Genomic DNA, 21,320 nt, shown 5'->3' on the forward strand with positions numbered 1-21,320 from the left:
TTCATTTACTGTTATTTAATTGAAATACAAGTCAGTACCATTAGGACTTCAGTTTATTATCAACAGTACACAATACTTTGTTTTGTACAAAGAGGTATCAGTTATATAAAAACACAGTACGCAATAGTTAAAAATGAGACATACATGTACACGTCTGAATACATTTCAACCATACTTCAAGTGTCAGGAATGTTTCTCTCTGTGTCTGTATGAACTCTCTCCTCCCCTGCCACACACACAGACCAGAGCTGGCATCAGTTGACCCGATGAATAACCATCGGCTGGCATCAGGAGCGTCACGATAAATGAAAATGTGCTATGACTAATAAATATGCTTCCATATCCTCCAGGCGAACTGGCGTAGCGCCAAGTAGCAGGGGGTGAAATGGAAATAGGAACTTTTTACATGCCAGACACCAGACTGAAACATAATTAAATAATATTTCATAAACAGTATCTGTATTAAATATTCTAGTCATGCAGTATATTCTGTTGAGAAATAATTTAATACATCTTGTCATTGCAGCGATGAACACAACAAGAGAACACTGTTAACTGATGGTGGGGCTCTGTAAGACCGTTTGAGGGTTGACTCCACTTTGTCTCCAACTCCATATGTTGTTAGAGGAAGATGAATGATCAATGACAGCTGATAACAACTGGTTTTGTGGGTGAGACACAGTTAAATCATAATGACAATTGTGATTATGATCATGTTATACTTTGTGATGGTTGGAGGAGTGATAGGAGGGGCAGCTGTGGGGCTCAAAATGTGAAGTTTTTAGGAAAAAAAAGTCATTTTCTCAACTAAATGTACAGTTTGGTTCCTGAATCTGTTTTCAGATGTTTCTGAGGTCTTGAGACGAAAGGCTGCTGCAGGTTTTTTCATGTTTTACTAAAGACCCAAACACACTGTAATGTTTAATATGTTAGAAATTCTCTCCACTCAAGAAGAAACTAATCAAATCTCAAACATCTAAACTGAGTGTTAGAAAAGTTTTGCTCAAAACAAAAACAGCTTTTTGCCTGATTCTCTATTTATTCCAGAAACACATTATATTCGGAACGTTTGGAAAGAGAAAATGGAAAAGAAATAAGAAAAGGAATAAATAAATGACAAAAGTGTTTTTGTTTTACGTGTAAATATTGCAGTTAATGTTGCATAAACAGGACTGACTGACCCTATTTCATTTAAACTATCCAACTCACAAAGTCAGTTCCTTAAAAACAGGTAAGAGCCTCCAACCTTCAGCTTCCTCTCACTGTTTCATAGTGATTGTCGTACCATGTGCACGTAAACGTACCCATTTCTTTCCTCGTGCTGGAGTTAGAGCCGGGTGGAGCGGGGCAGTGCTGTCCTGAACTAGGAGATTGGAGGTCGTATGGCGCGGCAGGAGTGGCAGCAGGCCTTGCTGTAGTACCAGTGGCTGCACAGGTTGACCTTCAGCGCCAGCAGGCAGTTGGTGGAGGGACGATCCTGGCAGCTCTCATCTGTGACACAGTTCACAGATGGTGGAGCTCATGTTAGCAATTTAAATCGGTTAAATCTTAACCCAAGCTAGGTGAAGATAGCCAAAACAATACTGTTTCTGATTGCTTACTTTGTTCTTTTTAAAACAAAAGCCTTCATCATTTAGCAAAAGAAGCCAAAGATCTCAATCTTAAAGGGAAACTACACTACTTTTTAACCTGCATCTTACGGTGTGTCTACACAGGAGGCGTTACAGCCATGTTTTTTAGTTGTCCGTCTCAAGCACGTCTGAGGGAACAGATACAGATCTGTCTGCTAGTTGTTCTCATGTATTCCACAAGATGTGGGTCAACACAACCAGAAGCGCTTCAAGTCTATTTTATTCTTATTTTTTTACACACATTACTATAGTGATTATGTGTTGTGTGCTCTGAGTGCTGTCAAAACACAGGTAACCTACACTCAATACTGTGCCTGAACACATCCTGCGTAGACACAGTGTTAGTCTCGTATTTGTGGCCATTCTGACTATGATTCATGCTAGCTTTGCACTCGCCACCACAACTGTAGGCATAGACATAAACATCAGTTTGACATAAATCTTTGGCTCCTGTTGAAATTGAACATGAATTAGCTTCATGGATGAACAACTGTAGCTAACTGCATATGGATCTACTTCCTGGGCAGGTTGCTGGCCAACCAAATCTCTTTTGACTGCACTTGGACTGAGACAAACTGACAGTTCACAGTGACTGATTTTCATTGGTGGCTCCAATAATCTGTCGATGCTGTTTTCTAATATAAACAAAAGCATTATGGAACAAAATCCACCAGTGTACAGTATGCGTGTGTTCCTGTTCCTGAGGTGTTACCTGGCGGCTCAGTGGGGCAGGCCTGCAGGGTGCAGGTCTGTTTGGCCACCGGTTTGGTGAGGGGGTCGCAGCCTCGGACCAGCTCCCTACCCTGGTAACACTTGACGTCCCTCATCCTCACACCCACACCGCACGTCTTTGTGCACTGACGAAACACAGGAGCAGAAACACAGTCGTTAAACACTATAGATGAGCTTTAATTTGTCTGTTCTACGTTCAGATTGGATAAACATAACAAAGATGTACGAACGCAAACTTAGAAGAGAGAAGGAATAAGTATTCATATCATGCGATGTAAACTAGTGATTTTTATTTTACTTGAACAAGAAGCTGACCAGAAGCCAGTCAGGATTTTCACTATTCGCACTAGTAAAAATTGAGTATTAGTGACCAAAAACATTGACCAATATTATCTTCTAATAATGTCACAACCTTTCTATGCAGACAAACTTTAATGGTGTAGAAGTGGTGTGACTGGTCCTGAACATGGTACAAAATATATATTATTTAAGTTTTCTGGTGACTCTTTGTTATCATTGAACACACTTCTTCCTCTTCTTTGGACATATTATTAATATAAACTCTTAAAAGCTGTTTGTAAACATTTCTAAAACATTTTATACGAAAAAGATTTGAAAAGTTTAATTTTTTCTTTGCTACTTAGTAATGAAAAATTTATTAAGTTTAAAAAGGTTTCTGTGGATGTTTTTGTACTTTTTCCTGTTTTTCTGAATCTCATTATTGTAATTGCTGCGGATCCAAGTCCCCATTAAGGAGCAAGATAAAAACTTTGACAAAAACACCTGTCAAGACTAAAGGTTGTGAGTATTTGACACTCAAAAGACTTTAGGTGGAGCTTTCCTTTAACATATTGAGCCAAATGACTCCATCCCTAAGGAGCAGCATGTCTTCACCCAGTTCTATATGGAAATACACAAGAGCCACTCTCCATATCACGTGTGAAGGTGCGTGTTTTGCATCGACCTCACCTCAGACCAGGGGGTGGTGTACCATTTGAAGCACGGCCTCTCAAAGCAGGTGTTTTCCTCTTCAGGCTTCTCACTGCCTCCGCACGCCTCTTCATCAAAGATCTGGAACTTTCCTCCACTGATGCCGACACACAGGACGGTCCTTCGCTTCACGCCTCGACCACAGGTCGTGTTACACTACAGACGAAAACAGAAAGTTCCCTGTATTCAGCTCTGACTTTGTTTACATCTTCAAGACAACTGAAGAGCCTTTCTGCATTTCAAGGTTTCTTCACAAGGCAGTTACCAGCAAAGTGTTCTCCTGCTGACGTGTCTGCTTTTATTGTAGACAGATAAACAGTTAAATCTTAATTTCAGTACTGTGACAAAGCCTCACCATCTCCCAGTCTTGGCTCAGCCAGTGTGGCGCACAGTCTCTCTCCCCACAGGGGTGGATGGCCAGCGGCTTGTCCTCTGCAGAACACTGGTTCTCAGGAACCACGCGACCCTCCGGAGCCTTACAGTACACATGACGCACCATCTTGCCCTGGCCGCACGACCCCGAGCACTGCAAAAAAAAAAAGAAGTTCAAACTGAATGATTCATAATCAAGAGGGGGCGTTCCTGTTGTCATTACCGCCGCTTCAGCCAAGTCACGAAGCTCAGAGTCAAATGTGTTTGTCACATGAAGTCAGATCAGGTCGCCTCACATCATATTAAATAAAAGGGAAAACATCACATCAAATGAAATGGCATCATGTCATGTCACGCAAATGCATGTTCCTCAGTGGAGTAACAACACTCAATGCTGTCCATCTTTGAGGACGCTGGTAGCTTAATCATTTAAATGAGAAGGTCATGTTATCGCAAACACCTCTTGATGAAATAAATAGTAAAGCCGAGTACATTAAACATGCAAAGGGTACATGTGCTCACAGTTGGTTAGCCGGGAATAATACTTTTCTTTGTGCGAAGAAAATTTCCCATTCGTGCATATTTGTGTCTGGTTGGACTCCATAGTTGTAAATTAGACCTGCGACTTTCCAGGCTTTGACTTTGGACCGTTAAGAACTACATTTGTCTGTACAACACAATGTCAACCATAAATTCACACTGTGGTACTGAGAACAGTTTCTCACTGAAGTAGAAACAGCTGGGACAGGCAAGGTGTTGTTCTGTAACAGCTAGATGTTTTTGACTCAGAGCAGGGATGGTGATAAAACACAAAACACACATATACACATACCGTCTATGTTACCGTCGCTCATGTATACTGACATGCAGTGCCATGTTTATGGAGAGTAAAGACACTCACAGGGCCCCACTCAGACACGGTCCAGTGGCGTTCGCAGGGTGGACCGGTGCAGTTTTTGATGTTTGGTGGTTTGGTCATCACGTCACACAGTCTGGTCTCATCGGAGCAGCGGACATCACGGGTCACCTGGGCTTTACGGCCACATTTAGCAGGACACTGGAGAGGGAGAGAATCATGACGAACGTTTAACGACTAACAACACAAGTGACTCCAGATGTTTATCTATAAAGAATGTAACAAGGAAATATACAGGAAAGTGTATCAAAAATACTACTTTAAAAATGCACTGAGAGCAGCTGATTTATTTGAATGTATTGCTGTTTAAATACTGTTATTCTCCAAAGAGGAGGAATGATCGGTGAGATTTACATTTTTACTCATTTCTCTGTGTTTTTCAAAACCCGCTGGCTCAAATCACATCAAGGTTTTTTGGTGTCTGGTGAGTGTCACTGGAGAATCAATCAGTGACCACAATCAGACCACAAGACTGCAGCAGACAGCTGCTAAACCTGAGATTGACAAGAGCAAGACAGAGATGTCTGTACTGCAAGAAAATGCGCTCTTAATGATGGTGGTTTGTCAACAACAATTAACACAAAGAACAAAGAGAAAAGTGTGAAAAACAAAAAAACTGACGGTTCAGTCACAAAACTTTATCAACTGTGAGCAGACAAAGCTACGAGGACTGTGAGAAACACACGCCTCCTCTCCTTGCAGACTTGCTCCTTATGTTTTAAACGTTTTCTGTGTTTTATTCTCAGCAGGGTAAATCTTTACAGACGTCTCATACCTCGCTCCACTCGGCCACCTCCCACTGTGGGCCACAGGCGGGGCTCTTGCAGGGCCGTCTCTCCACAGGTCTCTCCAGGTCAGCCATGGTGCAGAGGTCACTGTAGACCGAGCTGTCCAGGCCCGGCGAGAGCATCTTCCAACAGCGAACTTGTCGAAACTGGAAACCCTCCCCGCAGGTTCTGGAGCACTCGCTCCAGCTGCTCGCCTCCCATCTGAAAGACAAGACATGCGTTGCACAATGTAATGTTAAGCAGCTTGAGTAATTTCGGCTTCCATGAAATGTTTTTCCAGCGGATCGTACCTGGGCTGACATTCTCTCCCAATACAGAAGTCGTGGACTGGCTCCGGTCGGGTCAGAGCATCGCAGTACATGTCGTGCACCTCGACGCCGTCATAACGAATGCATGTGACAAAGGACTTTGACACTCCTGGGGAGTGAGCAACAAACAAGGCAAACTTTGAAACATAAGAGAGGTGGTTTTTATGAATGAAAGAAAAAATTAAAGATGTGCTTGAAGAAATGAAGCACACAGTTAGATTGTTACAGCACACAAGTCTTTACGACGCCAATTCCAGAAGAGTTTTGAAAAATGTAAATAAAAACAGAATGCAATCATTTGCAAGCTAACTGTGTTTACCACTATGACAGGTGGCTGTCAAAGAAATGAAACGTGTTTGCATGTACCTATAGAGCAGGTCATGCTGCAGGGCTCCTGAGAGGACAGTTTCCAGCGGTACATGTCAGCAGGACTCAGCTTCAGGTTCTGCTTCCTTTGATTTACCCTGTTACCACACACAAAACATACAAGGAAAGGAAAAATGATACTGCAGGAGTGGTGTGAAAAGTGTCTGTAGAAGCTTTGATACCTTTTAAACCAACAACATGAACTCAGTGTTGTGAGCGAAACCCTCACAGACTACTACGTTTTCTACAGATGCATTTTCTGTAAAGTATTCTTCAAAGGACATTTAAGGATACCCTGTTGTATAGACCGTTACACACACACACACACACACACAGACTGTCTCCCAGGCCTCAGACGACCACAGTGTGACAGCTGATTCACAGCCTGCATCCTGGCAGACTCACTTTGTTTTTTCATCACATCACATAAAAGTCATGTGCACATTCTTGTCATAACACCGGTCGTTCCCTCCGCCTCGGCCAGACGTTTATTTGAAAATCACAGGCACTTTGAGTTATACCTCGCCGGCATCCCTCCATGTAAGCCAGACTGATTCCTGCACATTATTTTCTCCCCAGAGGTGACTCCAGTCTGACCGCACACTTTCCCCCCTTTGCATCATATTTTTCACTTTTCTCGCAAATACCTTGAATTATTTGTTTCTAAGTGTGGCTATACCCCCCCTCCCCTCTGTGCTCCTCTGCTCCGCTCGTTTCCTCTCCTCTCTCTGTCTCTCAGAGGAAAGGGCGTGTCATCATGTGTTTTATAGCTGCTGGCTACAGAACTGGTGAAGCCATGTTTGGACACAGAGCTGGGAAGCCAACATGAATTATAAATATGATGAATGCAAAACCTGCCAGGTCTACCTGTCTAACTGCCTTACTGCCTGTATATCTACCTGTCTGCCTGCCTTGCACCCCATATATCTACCTGTCTGCCTTACTGCCTGTCTGTCTCACTACCCTACTGCTTGTCACTTAACCTGTCTAAATGCTAACTGCCTGTAAGTCTGCCTGTCTTACTGCTTTACTACCTTTCCATCTGCCTGTCTACCTGAGTTATTGCATGTCGGTCCACCTGTCTGTCTATTCACCTGACAAACTGCTTTATTGCCTGTCAGTCCTACTTTCTGCATCTTTATTTACCCGTCTAACTGCGTAACTGACTGCGTAACTGCGCCTAACTGCTTTACGCATGTATATCTACTGTCTGACGGCTTTACAACCTGTCTGTCTGCCTGTCTGTCCACCTGCTGATTCCTCTGGGGACGTCTTTAGAGGGAAAATGAAAATGAGTGTCCAAGCCACACAGCCTGCTTCTCATCCAGCCTGCAGTGTATTTACCTGAGCCAGCAACAGACCTGGGGCTTGACACTGTCTGAACATTCGGGCCCACTGTGACCCGAACCTGAACACATTCAGGCAGGACTCGATCCAGCCTGAGGAGAAACAGCCAAACCTGGCTGAAGCAGAGTGGACCTCTGCTGTACATCATCTTAAAATTCATTTGACTCGTCTTACCTGTCTGTGTAAGTTTACCTGGTTCTGTTGGTGCGGCCGGTCGTCCTCCCTCCACCCTGAACTGTTTTGTTCTGGTTGGAACCATCTCCGCTGTCGTTGCGTTTGCGACCCAGTGTGAATTCCAGCGTGTCGTTGAGACCAAACGACCCGTCTTGCTCCAGGGTGCTCAGGTCCACCTCTGCTGGTCCCAACTCTGATGAAAACAAACCGTCTCCCTCTGTCAGCAGCTGATTGGTCGAGATGTTGATAAGCAGCTCATCTGGGACAATTCGGCCGTCCAGCAGGACCCTCCAGATGAGGTTCGGGGAGTCTGGCCCCGTGTCCAGGGGCCCACCAGCAGGGGCAGGGATGGCAGTGCTGCCTGGGTGGCTGCTGTTTCCTTCTGATGGATCAAAGTGGGAAAATGTTGCTGTTCTTGGAGAGCAATTTATTTATTTTATTCAAGCACAATCTGTGATGGAGCTTTAGGTCATTTTTGCACTTAACTAATTTCATTTTTAGCTCATATTGGAAAACGTTTTCTGTGAGGATGAACACAAGCAAAATTCTTGTTAAAAAAAAAACTGAGGAATATAAGCATCACAAAGATAAGATTTAGACACAGGCTGCGTGTAGCTAAGCTGGCAATTCAGTGTATGGAAGGAAACAAAATGTAGCACTTCTGTTTCAGTCAGCGCTCAGTATGGGGTCCATTGTATGACGTCAGCCTGTGCAGAAAGAGTATGTTGAGCCTCTCAACCACCTCTCCATCTCATCTCACCAACCAAAGCGGTGGTGTAATGGACTCAACAGTCAGCTGAGCGAGCCGAGAGCCCGCAGGAAGGCCATTACCGCTCATGTTTGTGATGCAGCCATTTTTCAAAGGGAGAAAACACCACGAAACTCTGAATTTTTCATCTGCCGCTGATCCTCTTTATGTGTCTGCGCCATGAATAATGCAGAGCTCCAAAGGGCCATCTCACAGACACACAGATAAAGAGAGCTAGATAGAGGATCAGCTGTAAAATCTGACCTATTTTGTCTCATCTGCCAATGGGCCACTGAACCACCTTCTGATTTATTCTCTATCTTGCTTTCTCTTCCTTTCAGCTTTTTTTCCTTCCTCACACAGTCTATATCTCTCTTTTTCTTTCCCTTAGAGCCGAGGCATATGTCAGCATGGGTGATATCATCCTAAATCAGATATACTGGTATTGGCATACACATATGTCAGTTACTAAGTAATAAGAACATTTTTAAGGTAATCAAACATGTAAAAATCTGAACACAACTTGGCCAGTCTTAAAAAACAAACTTCATGCCATGGGTTTGTGTAAGAAAAAAGGAATCTGACGAGGACTGTTATCTAAGACATTATCAATATCAACGTTAAATCTCCACTCTCCTTTTTTTAATACGAACATTCCTGCTGTCTCCCTGTTACCACGAGCCTATAAATGTCATCACTTGGCGAGAGCAGAAAAAGCCACTATGGATGAAGAATGGAAAAATGTTTTCTCTCAGACAAAATGCTCCACTTTCCTGCTGTTTATTGGCACCAATCTTCACTGTATTAGTATTATATTAGTGTTCTGGTGTTACCAAGTATCTGGTTGTGTTAAAAACAAAAGCAATGACATTTGTGTCAAAGTCAGTGGGCTTTTGAATAGGTTTTCTGTTAGACGCCTGAGATAAGGTCTGTGGTTAAGAGAATCTTCACACTCTGTGCTACAGTACAACATGAAATAAATCACTAAAGACCCTGCTTTTGAATTTTGAAGCTTTTACATGTAATAAAAAGTGTCTAAATGAGACTACAGAGGTTGTCATGGACATTAAACGTCATCACAGCAAACACAGAAACTCGTCTACTCACTAGTCTACTTTTACAGGCAGAATTTACTTGTAGGCTATTGTAACTCAAACCTTCCAACTTCAATTTATAGTGAAGTGTGTAAAGTACAGTGTAGCAGGAGACTAGGTGGTGGTGACATTAAAGTCACACGCCCGCAGTGTAGTTCCTTCATAGCCAAACATTAGCTTTTTATACGTTTTATAAACTCTTGTTTGTCACAAAGCTCTTCTTTGTCACAAAGCAATAATCTAAAAGCCAGAAAATATGTCATCCTCGCCACACTCTACTGTAAGTCCTCTAAACAGTTGTAGATTCCTTTGGTCTAATAAAATGCGGCTTTGACCCGGAAAATAGTTCAAAAGTGATTATGAGCAAAGACGAATATCTTCAGCTTTATCTTGACCACTGACCATCGTTGGGGTCTATCTCAACACTTCATAAACCTGAGTGATTGCAGAATGTTTGAACCGAGCATTGCATCACATCTTTTAGCTTGGGTTTGAAGTAGAAACATCTCCAATAGGGACTTTTCATAATAGAACCATCTAGTCCTAAAAAGACTAGCAAATCAATCAGTTAGTCCATTGGCAGGAAGTCTGATATCCAATTAATAGTTTCAGACATTTTTCCAAACAAAATCCCAATGATTGTCTCATTACAGCTTCTTGAAAGCTGTTTGATATCTCTGTAAATTGAATACCTTTTGTTTTTGGACTGCAGGTCAGACAAAACAAGAAATTAGAAGACATCAAAGTGGGCTGTAGGAAGTGCCATCGAATGATTAATCGATGAAAATAATTGTTAGTTGCTGCTCAGATCTAAGGTGTCACAAACAGTCCCTACCTGAAAATTTTGGGACAGCTGCTCCATCCTGGTCGCAGTCGATGGCCGCTGACTCCTCATACACCTCATTGGTCTCTTGGCCCTTCTGCCCCTCTGCACCTCCTGGCTGCAACTGGCCCTCAGGGCCTGCCTGGTCATAAACGCTGCTGTTAGGGGCCAGCTGACCCCCCACCTCCACGGACACCTCTCCGGCTGAGGTGTCTGAACCGGTGTAGACAGGAGGAGGTGGGACGGGTGGCAGGGAGTCTCGGAGGACGGTGTATTCGTAGGTGATATACGGTGTACGACCGTTCTGGTTCCACACCTGAGTGACGAGAGGAGAGTCAGGTTAAGGTCAGGTTACTTTATACAGGATTTAGAACACACAGACATAACCGGGAGCTAATCAACTCAAAACTGATTTCACAGCTCTGTTACGTATGTACGAAACACACTCACTACTACAAATACACTGCATTAACATCGCAGACATTTGGCAGACCCTCTTAAAAAGGAGACAATGCACACATTTGGTACATCACAGATGTTTTACGAAGACTAAGCTGCTACAGCTTCCCTGCTTTAGTCACACATTGGCATCTTGTTGGCAGGAACCACAATGAACGTCACCTCAGTGACCTTGGAATCAAACCTGTGATGTTGCAGTGAGTTTCTTTGGCCATTGCATGTATGATTATATACAGTACCATCCACACGCTATATAAAACAGTTACAGGTGAGTCTGGAGGAGGAGTTCAAATGAGAGAGGCGGATTGAGAAAGAGTTGTACCAGAATATTAATGGCCTGGTCGATGGGACCTTTGGCGACAATGTACTCGATCCCGGTCTCGTACACATCCATGGGCCGGCGGTACTTGAAAACGGTTCCTGCTGCGTGGAAGTTCTGGGGAGTGTCCACTTTGTAGGCGCCATTAAAGAAGAAGTTTCCCGCCTGGTCGGTCACAGCTGGAGAACGAGATAGATTGGAAACAAAACACACGAGGCAAAGTCCTGCAAGTTAAGGTTTCCATTAAACATTTGAAAGAGAGTTAATAGTTTGACACTTGTCTTTTGGATCAGGAAAAGAGGGAATACCCACCTAGAACATCGGCCGACTTCTTCCTCTCAATGATCTGGATGTCCCATGATCCTTCCGGGATTTGAGTGATAAACGAGTAACCTTGATGACAGGAAGTAAAAGGTAGTCAGTGTCACCTCATGCTTTTTTTTAAAGCCATTTTATGTTGTTTATTTAACTAATAATATTGTTCTGATCAATCCTCACAGCTTCAATCATTTCAATTCCTCAAGTTTTGGTGTTAATATCACATAAATTCATATGTAGAAATAAGACACAATTAGACAGCTGAACTCAGAGGCTCACCCAGAGTCATGGCCCCGCGGCGGAAGTTCCCGGTGACTCTGCTGCAGCTGCTGCCGTCCCCCTGACAGACCCCACACTTATCCAAGGTGTTGGAGGAAAACAGTACTCCGTCACATCCGATTGGCTGAGCAGCAAAGCAGGAAGTGGAAGAGGAAATGATAACATTTAGCAAAATCTTCAGTAAATGAAATCATGAGTAATACGGTAATGATGCAGAAGCCAATAAATATTTTCTATTGTAACCTCAGATTCTTCTGGTGGGTGATCCATAAAAGAGTTAAGTGTTAATGAATTATCTTTTGATATGATGCACTTATTCAAAGTCATGTTTACCATCCACATTCATTTTTTTATTGGGTTTTAGTCCAATCCTCAATTCAATCATCAACCTTAATGTGAAAAGCAACAGTTAATGAAGGAGTTCCTGGTGTAGCGGTAACTGCATTCTCTGCTGCCTACGAACGTAAAAATGAACAACAACAAAATCTTAAAAGGATAAAATGACTAATATGTTATGTAAAAATAGTGTTGATGGAGCACGACGACAGAAGAATTATGTGTCCATAAAACAAAACACTCATTTTCACAAGAGTCAGAAAACAGCAGTGTCCATTTACACTGTTTAGTGCATTCAAATTTGGAAATCTGATCGCCCTGTGGCAGCTACATTTGTATTTCTGGTTGAAAATGCTCAACACTAAGTCATTTTCATGATTTATTTTTTAACTTTACACCTCAAACACTTTTACTGTTTTTAAGAGAGTTGAGATGCTACTGCAGCAGCTTCCTCACTGAGGGGTTTTGTCGTTCATACAAACTTGGTGCTGTCAGTGCTGCTAAAAAACTGATAGTGGAGTGAAAGTAAAGAAGGATGCTGGACTCACCTCACACTTACCGTCCACGCAGACACCGCGGTAACTGCTGTACTTGCAGGAAGTGCCGTCTCGCGCTGTCACCATCAGCTGCCTCTGGCCGTCAGTGGTGGTGCAGTGCAGGTCGCAGGGGTTACTGGAGATGTGAACGTAGTCGTCTGGAGAGGAAACAGGTCAACGGTCGCTGTCTCATAACCAATAACACCGGAAATAAGACAGTTTCTGCTTCTTCCAACATATTCCTAATCATCATTATTTGGTAGAGCAACAGCCTGATTATAACCTTGTTTAGTTGTTGTGGTAAATGTCCAACAGCTGCTACCTGTTTTTGTCATTTGGTGCTGAGCAGGTATTGTACAGCGGGTTTATCTGAGCTTGTTTGTTGAAAACAGCTGCCTGCTGCTGCATGAAACAGTAAATGTGCTGTAAGACCAAACATATGTGCTGAATGAGAAAGGGTTAAGCACTGTGACCATTTCCTTTGATTGTTGCTTTTAATGTAAAAAATAAATTAATAAATTAGATTAATACAAATGAACACATTAAAAACACTTACAGGAGGTTACATCTGGAAAGATTTGAAGATTAAAAAACTAAAATCATCAACAGAAGGTGAAGAAATGAGTTTTGTCGTCATGACATCTCTTTATTGAGTTGCGGATAAGTTAGCATGCTAACCAGCTAGTACCAGCTCGTCCCGTGCTAATGCTAACTAGATAACAGCAGCTACAGTCAGAGACAGTTAGCTGCTTTTCTGGTGCTATGCTGCCCCCTATATGCTTTGAGTATGAATTCGACAGGTGGCCAATTCTTACATATTGCACCTTTAAAGCACATCAAACGACAGCGTTTCCTTCATGAAGTCAAAAAAAGGATGCTACTGTTTTAAGTTTTACAGTTTTGAAGCTCAGCAGCTCACACAGCCAAGACCTCAGTCACCTCTGGTCTGTTTAACGGGGCAATGAGAAGTTGCTAAGGCGTTTTATGGGCGTCATTACCGGGATACAAAGGTTTCCAATGGTAGTTCCTCCCATTGTAAAGCTGCGAGTTGAAGGACCAGCACTGCTCCTCTCTGAAGCTCCTCCCAGTGGCAGGACATTCCTGCAGCGCAGAGAAACAGCACGGATCATTAAAAGAGCTCTGTTTCACACTTGTTAAGACTCGGTTTTAGAGTATGTTGTACAAATAAATTCTTTTTAAGCGTTTATTAGTGCAGGGATGGTCTTGTGAGAATGCTCGATCGCTCTGAGCCGCGCCCGGCTTCACTTTCAAACAGCTACATACAGTCACGCCTGGAGGCTGCCTGCCACCGCCACAGTCCTCTACTGTCAGCCAGTCAGAGGGACTGTGTTTGTTTTAATAAAGATGTGAAATAAAATAATGAGAAATGAACTGGAAGTCTGTGACTCACTTTAGTGTTGCAGAGATGATATTTCTTAGCAGTTCCTGTACAGGTCATGTTGTCCTTCCCAGCAGCAGCTTTCTTTCTTTGGACAGAAAACAAACATTTGGACAACAAATTAAAAATATAAAAAGATGAGATATGAATCATGATGAAACATAATAAGGTATCAGGTGGAGCAAATATTAACCTACTAAATTAATCTATTATTATTACTATTCTTTGACTGCCAGCACAGGTTTGTATTTAAGCCTGTGCTGTTCCCTCATCCTTTGTTGGTTCGTCTGTTGTGATGCCCGACGCCAGTCCCTTGTCTCCCGTGTTCGTCGTGTTCCCCGAGCTTCTGGTTTGTTCTTCTTTTGGTTTTTGATTTCTCTTTGGTTTTATTGTGGATCTTTGTGCCTGTTTTGATAGTTTAGTTGCTTGCTTTTTGGATTTTTTGTTGTTGTTTTTGTGTTTAATGTATCAGTCGCGAGGACAACAAGCTAGTCCCTACAAACCTCACCTGTCATCTGTTAGGGTTAAGACATGGTTTTATGGTTAGAGTTTGAATGATGAGACCAAAGAAATCATTAGAACGTTTGAGAAATACACTTGTTTATTTTCTTACTAAGAGTTACAGTAGATGAGAAAACCTGTGCGAGATCTTATTTCTCATAATGTCAAACGATTCCTTTAAGAATAATCTATCATGTCGTTTGGGACTTTCCAAAGTTTTAACCAAATTCAGGATTGGAGCCAAACTGCAAATCAATTCAGACTGGATCATGTGTCATAGAAATATATATTTATTTTATTCATTTTTTTACCTTTTGCGAGTGTGACTGAACATGCTCACATTTTTATTGGTGTGCTTCGTTTAGCGTTTGTGAGGTCCCATCAAAACTTACCTCAGTGTCAACTCATGGTTCAGGAGATACTGATGTAGGTCAACTCATTGCTCCACACAGATCTGATGTTTTTATCTCTTCAGCAGAAACTGAAGTGGACTTTAAAGTTGCATGCTTCATGAACCTCAAGATTTATTCACAGAATCTGTTTCTGTTGCACTTAGTCTTACTCTCTTCTTGTCACAATTTTTCCTCCTCACCTAAGCTAAGAAACATTTTTTGCACTATTTGATTTTTGTTCCAAATTTTCAGTGTTTCCTCTCCGGGTTTCTAACGCCCCAGTAACAGAAAATTGAGTTTAGTGTTAATTAAATGTAAATAAGTCAAACTCCACTTATACAATTGTGTCTTAAACTTTACAATGAAGAACTAATGTGATACAAAGTGTGTACGCTGGACGGCTGAACTCAGACCTTCTATTCTGTTATATGCTCTGATGTAGATCCTAAAATGTATAGTAGTACAAATCTGTGCTTGTGTGTGTGTGTGTGCGTGTGTGCACGCAGACAGACTGACCTCTGCTTCAGGCAGTGTCTCTCCTGTGACATCACTCCCCCTCCACAGGTACGAGTGCAGGCTGTCCACTTGGCCCACTCCCCCCACCAGTACGTGGTCCCCTCCAGCTCCTCCTCGAGACTGTTGGACGCCACGCCGTCCTCCTGAGAACAGACACACACAGACATTTGTGGTTCAATTGGCACGTGTAGTAGCAGCATTAGTCATATTTATCAGTATTAAGACGTGATGGACAAGCAGTGGTTTGTGACGCACCAAACTTCTTACGTATGGAATCGAATCAGATGACTGTTACTATTATACTCTTATCTTTCTCCATAGTTGTGCACTCTCAATTGTGATTTTGTGAGAAGGAGGTCATTAAAGAAGATTTTGTTTGAGTCCATTTGTCCCACAACCACCAGCGACTCTGTGATGAATCCATCAGAATGTCGCTGCGCCACCATGAGGTCTGAGGTCAGGTTTTACATGGGCCACAGCTTAGGCTTTCTATGACCAGGCTTGTTTCCCTCAAAGCAGATTACATTTGATTTGTTGCCTGTGGTTGATATTTCTTTAAACCTCTATTTCTCCACTGAGACTTTTTACTTCGTATTGAGTCACTTAGAGCCACATCTGGGCCATACGTTCCTAAACTCAACCATATTTGGGACATCTGCCCAAGTGGTTACACAAGTTAACGTAGCAGTGGCATCAGAGACAGCAGCAGTTAGTATTTGTCATAGGATTAATGGGAGGGGCACAAATACAGTAGTGGTAATTACCTTTCGCCGGATTCTGTTTTTGCCCGTGTCTGTCCATTCGTTGGTTGGTTGGTTTATAACCAGCATTATGCAAAAACTAGTGAATGGATTTCAACAAATCTTGGCTGGAGGATGGGTCTCGGCCACAGACACAGAACAGACACCAAAATCTTTTGGTGTGGTTTTGGATAAAAGGACGGATCCAGGAATTTTCTGATCACTTTCTTTAACATTGGGACATGTTTTTCGACATTTTTGTGAATTTCTCAGCGAATAGTACATGTTTTAAAAAAAATCTGCCATAATAAGGTGGCTGGTACCTGTAAGTGAGTAAAATTTGATGCACATCCAAATAAAAAAATATCCTAAATATGTTTTAATTGATATTGGATTAGGCTTGATTGAATTAAAAGGGACTGTTTGGCCTTGGCAGAGTTATGCACTCTACTGAATGCCACTCTACAGTAGTTGCAGCTGCAGTCGCAGGTTAATAGTCATGGACAAGTGATAATAGCGACTGTATCTGCAGTTGCAGTAACTGCAATAGTTTAAGTAGTACTGTTTTTTTCCACTGCGTATAACTGCTGTGCAAACGATTTGGCTGTCAGAACCGAGTGCGTCAGAACCACATAGGATGACAGCAAATGAGCATCAGAGTGTTTTGCGCTCCACCGTGCGAAGACGGTCAGCATTTCACACATTCCTGATGTGCAGGAGCAGCATTAACTCGGGCCGATGGCTGCGTCCCTTCATTCAGACAGATTCATCAGAGTGACCGCTGGAATGTGCACCGAGCTCCTTGTAAAGGTGTGAGATAGAGCAGCTGTGAGAGAGGGCGAGAGACACTGGAAATACCAGACAGAGAGCGTAAGTGAGAGAGAGACAGGGAGAGATAGATGGGTACAGAGAGAGACTGACGGATCAGTTTGACAGCAACTTCAGAAAACTTTTTAAAGTTGGTATTTGCACTTTGCATGTTGCTTCTTTTTTAGTTTTAATTCAGTTATACTTTGGATCTTTACCATTTTTTATTCATTCATTTTTGTTTCCTGAGGGCAGTTTCATTAAAAAAAAATGCCAATTTTAGTCCTGAAATTGTCTGTTTGAATGAATTTACCATGAAGACATTACTGTGTCTGTTATTGACATGTGTCTTTTTAGCTTCATATACTTTATCTGCTGGGCAGCGGCTGAATTCCCCCCCAGAATCAGTTTTATCTTAATATTTTACCTTAAAATAAGAGATACAAAATCATTTTCATTTCTACTAAATGCCCCAAATAACTGTTCTTGCAGTACATAACTTTGGTGAGTGGGTATCTCCCACGAGAAGTGCATAACGGTATTACGTCACACACTACGAGTACATTGTAAATCACCACTCCTACCTTCGACAAGCATCATCTGAATGATTCACTCCTAATCAGTCCAGTTAACAGTCCAGATGTAGTTGACTGAGTATGTCACAGAGTTTCTTTCATTAATGTAATAACCTGATAAATATAGATAATATATAATAGAAATACATTTTTCTCTCTTTTGAAAGGTGTGGTTATGCCTGAATAATATTCAGTTGTCATGGTTAAGTTCATGTTAAGGAGGTACATTTGAATTAAATAGGAATTTAAACTGCATAAATAATTTAAATATGTGCCTTTAAAAAGACATTTCATGGTTTGTTATGTAATTACTGTTATGTTTGAGAAAGAATGACCCTAAAGAGTTGTATTTCTGTTTCACCTGTCTGTGAAGAGGAAGAAGAAAGTGCGCTGCAGGAGGACGGTGGTGTAGAGCAAGAGCCAAGGGACAGACACGTGTGAGAGTTGTGCCGTGTTTATCTTTTTTCTTTTCTTTCCTGCTGGATTGTGAACTGTCCGTTGATCACACGATCGAGTGAGTGAGTGTGGGACTGGTTGCTGCATTTATTCCACTTCAAAGGGAGCTAGCTGTGTTAGCCTAGCTGTCGCCATCGTGGGACAGACATCGCTCGCACTCTTCCCCTGTATGGACGTGGACGGGTTGTTCCAGCTGCTGAAAATGGACTTTTCCTGCTGGTTTGCTGAGGCTGCAGATCCAGCTGCTCAGTGCTGTGGTGCTGCTTCAGACTAAGGGTGCACTCACACTTGGCTCAGTTGCTCTTTCCTGTGTTGAAGCACGATTGTGCCTCCTCCCAAGTCCCCCGCTGGCCTGCACTCACACTGCTTTGGCCGCAACCGGGCCTGAGCACGGTAACCTCTTGTACATACGTCATCACGTTGTGCCAAAGTCGTAGCAGAGTGGAGAACAACAGAGAGACATGACTTAACTGACTTTTTTATGGCTTATTTTGTGTTGTTTTACTCATAGGCAGAACACGAACAAAATCCCATATCATGCTTTGGCTCTTCAGAAATAGCAATGGGAAAATACTTTTATGTGATCACTCATTGGCTGTTGTAGGTTCTTGGGTTGGCATAGAAGCTTTTACTGGTCAAATGAGGTGTCAGTCAAACGCCTGCCATCTCAGGATCTCTGGTTTGGAGGGATAGTGGCATTTTGGATTGAATCTGGTCTTTTGACATAAAAAATGCCTATAAAAAGGTACACATTTGAGTTTGTTGCTATTTTGTTGCGGTTAAAGCGTGAAACACTGTGTTTTGGACTAAATATTTCACTGAAATGGATCAACTGGACTTTGGGGAATAAGAGAAGACCGTTTTTATTGGAGATTGATTCAGGTGTCGTCACAATTCATGCTGAATGTTTGTTGGACAACTAAAAACTCACAGACAGCAGTGTTTTTCCATAACATTTTGATGTGTGACGTGTACCTGCAGCCCCCTGGAGGACAGGTTCCCAACGGACACAGCCAGCGTCAGGAAACCCAGCAGGACCACGCCAGTCTCCCCACACTGTTCCCATGACCACACCCTCATCCTGGTTCATCAGAGAGAGATAAAAAAAAGACGGGTTTAATATCTGTAACAAATAAATAATGTGAAGATTATCTACATTATACAGTTATCAAGTATACAGTTATAAAAAGAATACTGTAATATAAATCCTGGCCTGAAATATAAGCAAAACAACTCTGCTGTCTTAGCAAAAAGTAGTATCACTCAGATTTCTACAGATTGCATTTGAATCTGGATGTGTAGTAGTTTAGTTTATAAATGTTGGGAAAACTGCAACTGCAACAAATCAGCAGTCTCTAGTACTAAACACTCAATGCGTGACAGTTTTCACCAAACACACAGCAGCCAACCTTATAATAAATCGAGGGAAACTGGGCCAGAAAGCTGTCTCTGTTTCTAGATGGAAGCACCCAGCGAGGACTCTTTGACAAAGGCTGAAGAGCATGAAGGGAAATATCATGACCGCTAATGAGTTCTCGTGGCATCAAAAAGCCACGTCCAGGCACTTATGCGAATTGTGGATTAAAGCATATTGCAGAGACGTGTGGGTGTTTTTTCATGTCTTCTCCCCCTCCAAATTGAGGCCTCTCAGTTTTCCAACCCACAGAAGGGCCTGAAGTTGGATTGCTTTACACCACGAGAACACATTTGTGGTCCTAATATTTCCTTTCTGACTCTGCTGTGAAATCCCTCGCCTTCCAGAACATCTGTGGTAGTTTAAGGGGGATACCTGAAGTGCGGCTGCTGCCTTCTACCTTTGCACAGAGAGGAGGGTGTTTAACAGTAAATCACGTCAGTGCTGGTCCAAGATCCAACGCTCAAGAGCACATAGCAGTAGTAACATAGACAATTTCAAATAGCAGAAAGTGGACACACAGCCAACACTTAATGAGGAGCAGACAGCAAAGTTGCTGTATCTCACTTATTTTACAACCTAAACTCACATTTTGGCAGCTTGATGAAGGTATTTGTACTGAAGCTTTTATATGGTTTGAAAATAGCAATCCTCATGATTCACATTTAACGTGACAACAAAAATACATGAAAAAAAATAACCCTGAACTTCATCAACAACTAGAAATAATTATACTTGATTTATTTTAGATGAGAACACGAGATCACTCTCATGTCATGTACTGTGCATTAAGTATGGGGCTTGAGTACGGACATGGTTATGTAGCTTAGCATGAAGACTGGAAACGGGGGAAAAAACAGTTAGCCAGTTCAAAAACACACTACCAACACCTCTGAAGCGCTCCAATTTGTTTTATGTTGTTTGTTTGTTTGACTGTTCGATGCCTCGAGCTGTTTACTCCAACCCCTCATACTGAATCTCTGTACAGAGATTCTTCCTGTCTTACAGCGTCCTAAATGCACTTACCTAAACAATGTAAGTAAGTGTTTATAAAGCGCCTGCCTGACTCACATTTTTGCCTTAATCGAATTAGAGTTGTGTCTTGTAAGTGCAAATAAAGCTGGTAGCTTAAATATGTTCCGGATTACAGCATGAAGTAGGTCTGCTTCAAATGTAAACCAGTACGCTCTGTCACGTTTCCAAGCACGTCAGAGAAACGCCGGCTAAACAACAGCACCGACAAGTGCAAAAGGGCATTTTCTCAGACAATGCGCGCTCAAGTCAAATCCAGCGTGCCAGCTGCAGGTATTTGAATGTGCTGGCAGTCAGTGGCAGGCTGGCACTGGCATGTGGAGGGTGACACAGACAGGCTGTTGAGAGGCCACAGGTGTTGGAGACGGGAGTTGGACAGCGGAGGGGCCCGCGTAAAAGTTAAACAAGCCCCAATATGCTGGAAGGACGAAGGTAAGTTTCCTAGAACTTTACACAGGTAGGCCTTTGTTTGGCCTGTCAGACTATAAGGAAATGTAGATGTCTGTATGTAAAGGCTAGCATGAACAGGCACAGACACATAGGAAAAGGAGGCTACTTCAAGAACCCTCCTTTTCCTGTGGAGGGTAGTTGTATATATGAGTTTAATGACTCAATGAAGCCTTTGATTGAAAGGAATACTGAACCCAAATCCTGGAGTATAAAACTTCTGAAGCAGCAGTCTGCAGACTGGCGGCTCTGAAGAGTTTGTATCTTGCTCCTTAACAGACGCTAGTATTCGCTCCTATTGAACAAAACCAGCCATTTTATAGAAATTTAACAAATCATTCCTGCAGCATAATACATTATCTTCTGTCATTTTGTGTGATCAGTGTGTGAAAATACAGTTTATTATCACTGTTAGCTGGCTAACTTTATCGCACAAAACTATATTACACTATATTAACTATTTACCATCAGAAAAAAAAGATGTGCCGTTTCACCAGGATAAATA

General features: G+C 42.3%; 1 protein-coding gene across 3 annotated transcripts in view; it reads right to left on the reverse strand.

Moving 5' to 3' along the window:
• Positions 1 to 21,320, reverse strand: part of ttc16 (tetratricopeptide repeat domain 16) — a 52,695-nt gene continuing 31,375 nt past the window's right edge. For all 3 annotated transcript variants that reach the window (XM_084360415.1, XM_084360414.1, XM_084360413.1), the window contains 18 exons: positions 18,898 to 19,003; positions 15,345 to 15,487; positions 13,948 to 14,019; positions 13,535 to 13,637; positions 12,549 to 12,694; positions 11,665 to 11,788; positions 11,380 to 11,460; positions 11,071 to 11,246; positions 10,302 to 10,605; positions 7,643 to 8,006; positions 6,104 to 6,201; positions 5,720 to 5,846; positions 5,417 to 5,630; positions 4,627 to 4,782; positions 3,709 to 3,879; positions 3,333 to 3,509; positions 2,344 to 2,488; positions 1 to 1,491 (listed from right to left, as the gene is read on the reverse strand). In XM_084360415.1, coding sequence (XP_084216541.1) covers positions 1,364 to 1,491; positions 2,344 to 2,488; positions 3,333 to 3,509; positions 3,709 to 3,879; positions 4,627 to 4,782; positions 5,417 to 5,630; positions 5,720 to 5,846; positions 6,104 to 6,201; positions 7,643 to 8,006; positions 10,302 to 10,605; positions 11,071 to 11,246; positions 11,380 to 11,460; positions 11,665 to 11,788; positions 12,549 to 12,694; positions 13,535 to 13,637; positions 13,948 to 14,019; positions 15,345 to 15,487; positions 18,898 to 19,003 — 2,835 coding nt within the window. In that variant the 3' untranslated portion in view covers positions 1 to 1,363. The remainder of the gene's footprint in view (positions 1,492 to 2,343; positions 2,489 to 3,332; positions 3,510 to 3,708; positions 3,880 to 4,626; positions 4,783 to 5,416; positions 5,631 to 5,719; positions 5,847 to 6,103; positions 6,202 to 7,642; positions 8,007 to 10,301; positions 10,606 to 11,070; positions 11,247 to 11,379; positions 11,461 to 11,664; positions 11,789 to 12,548; positions 12,695 to 13,534; positions 13,638 to 13,947; positions 14,020 to 15,344; positions 15,488 to 18,897; positions 19,004 to 21,320) is intronic.

Source organism: Pagrus pagrus (genome assembly GCF_965226575.1).
Source record: "Pagrus pagrus genome assembly, chromosome: 8".
Taxonomy (NCBI): Eukaryota; Metazoa; Chordata; class Actinopteri; order Spariformes; family Sparidae; genus Pagrus; species Pagrus pagrus.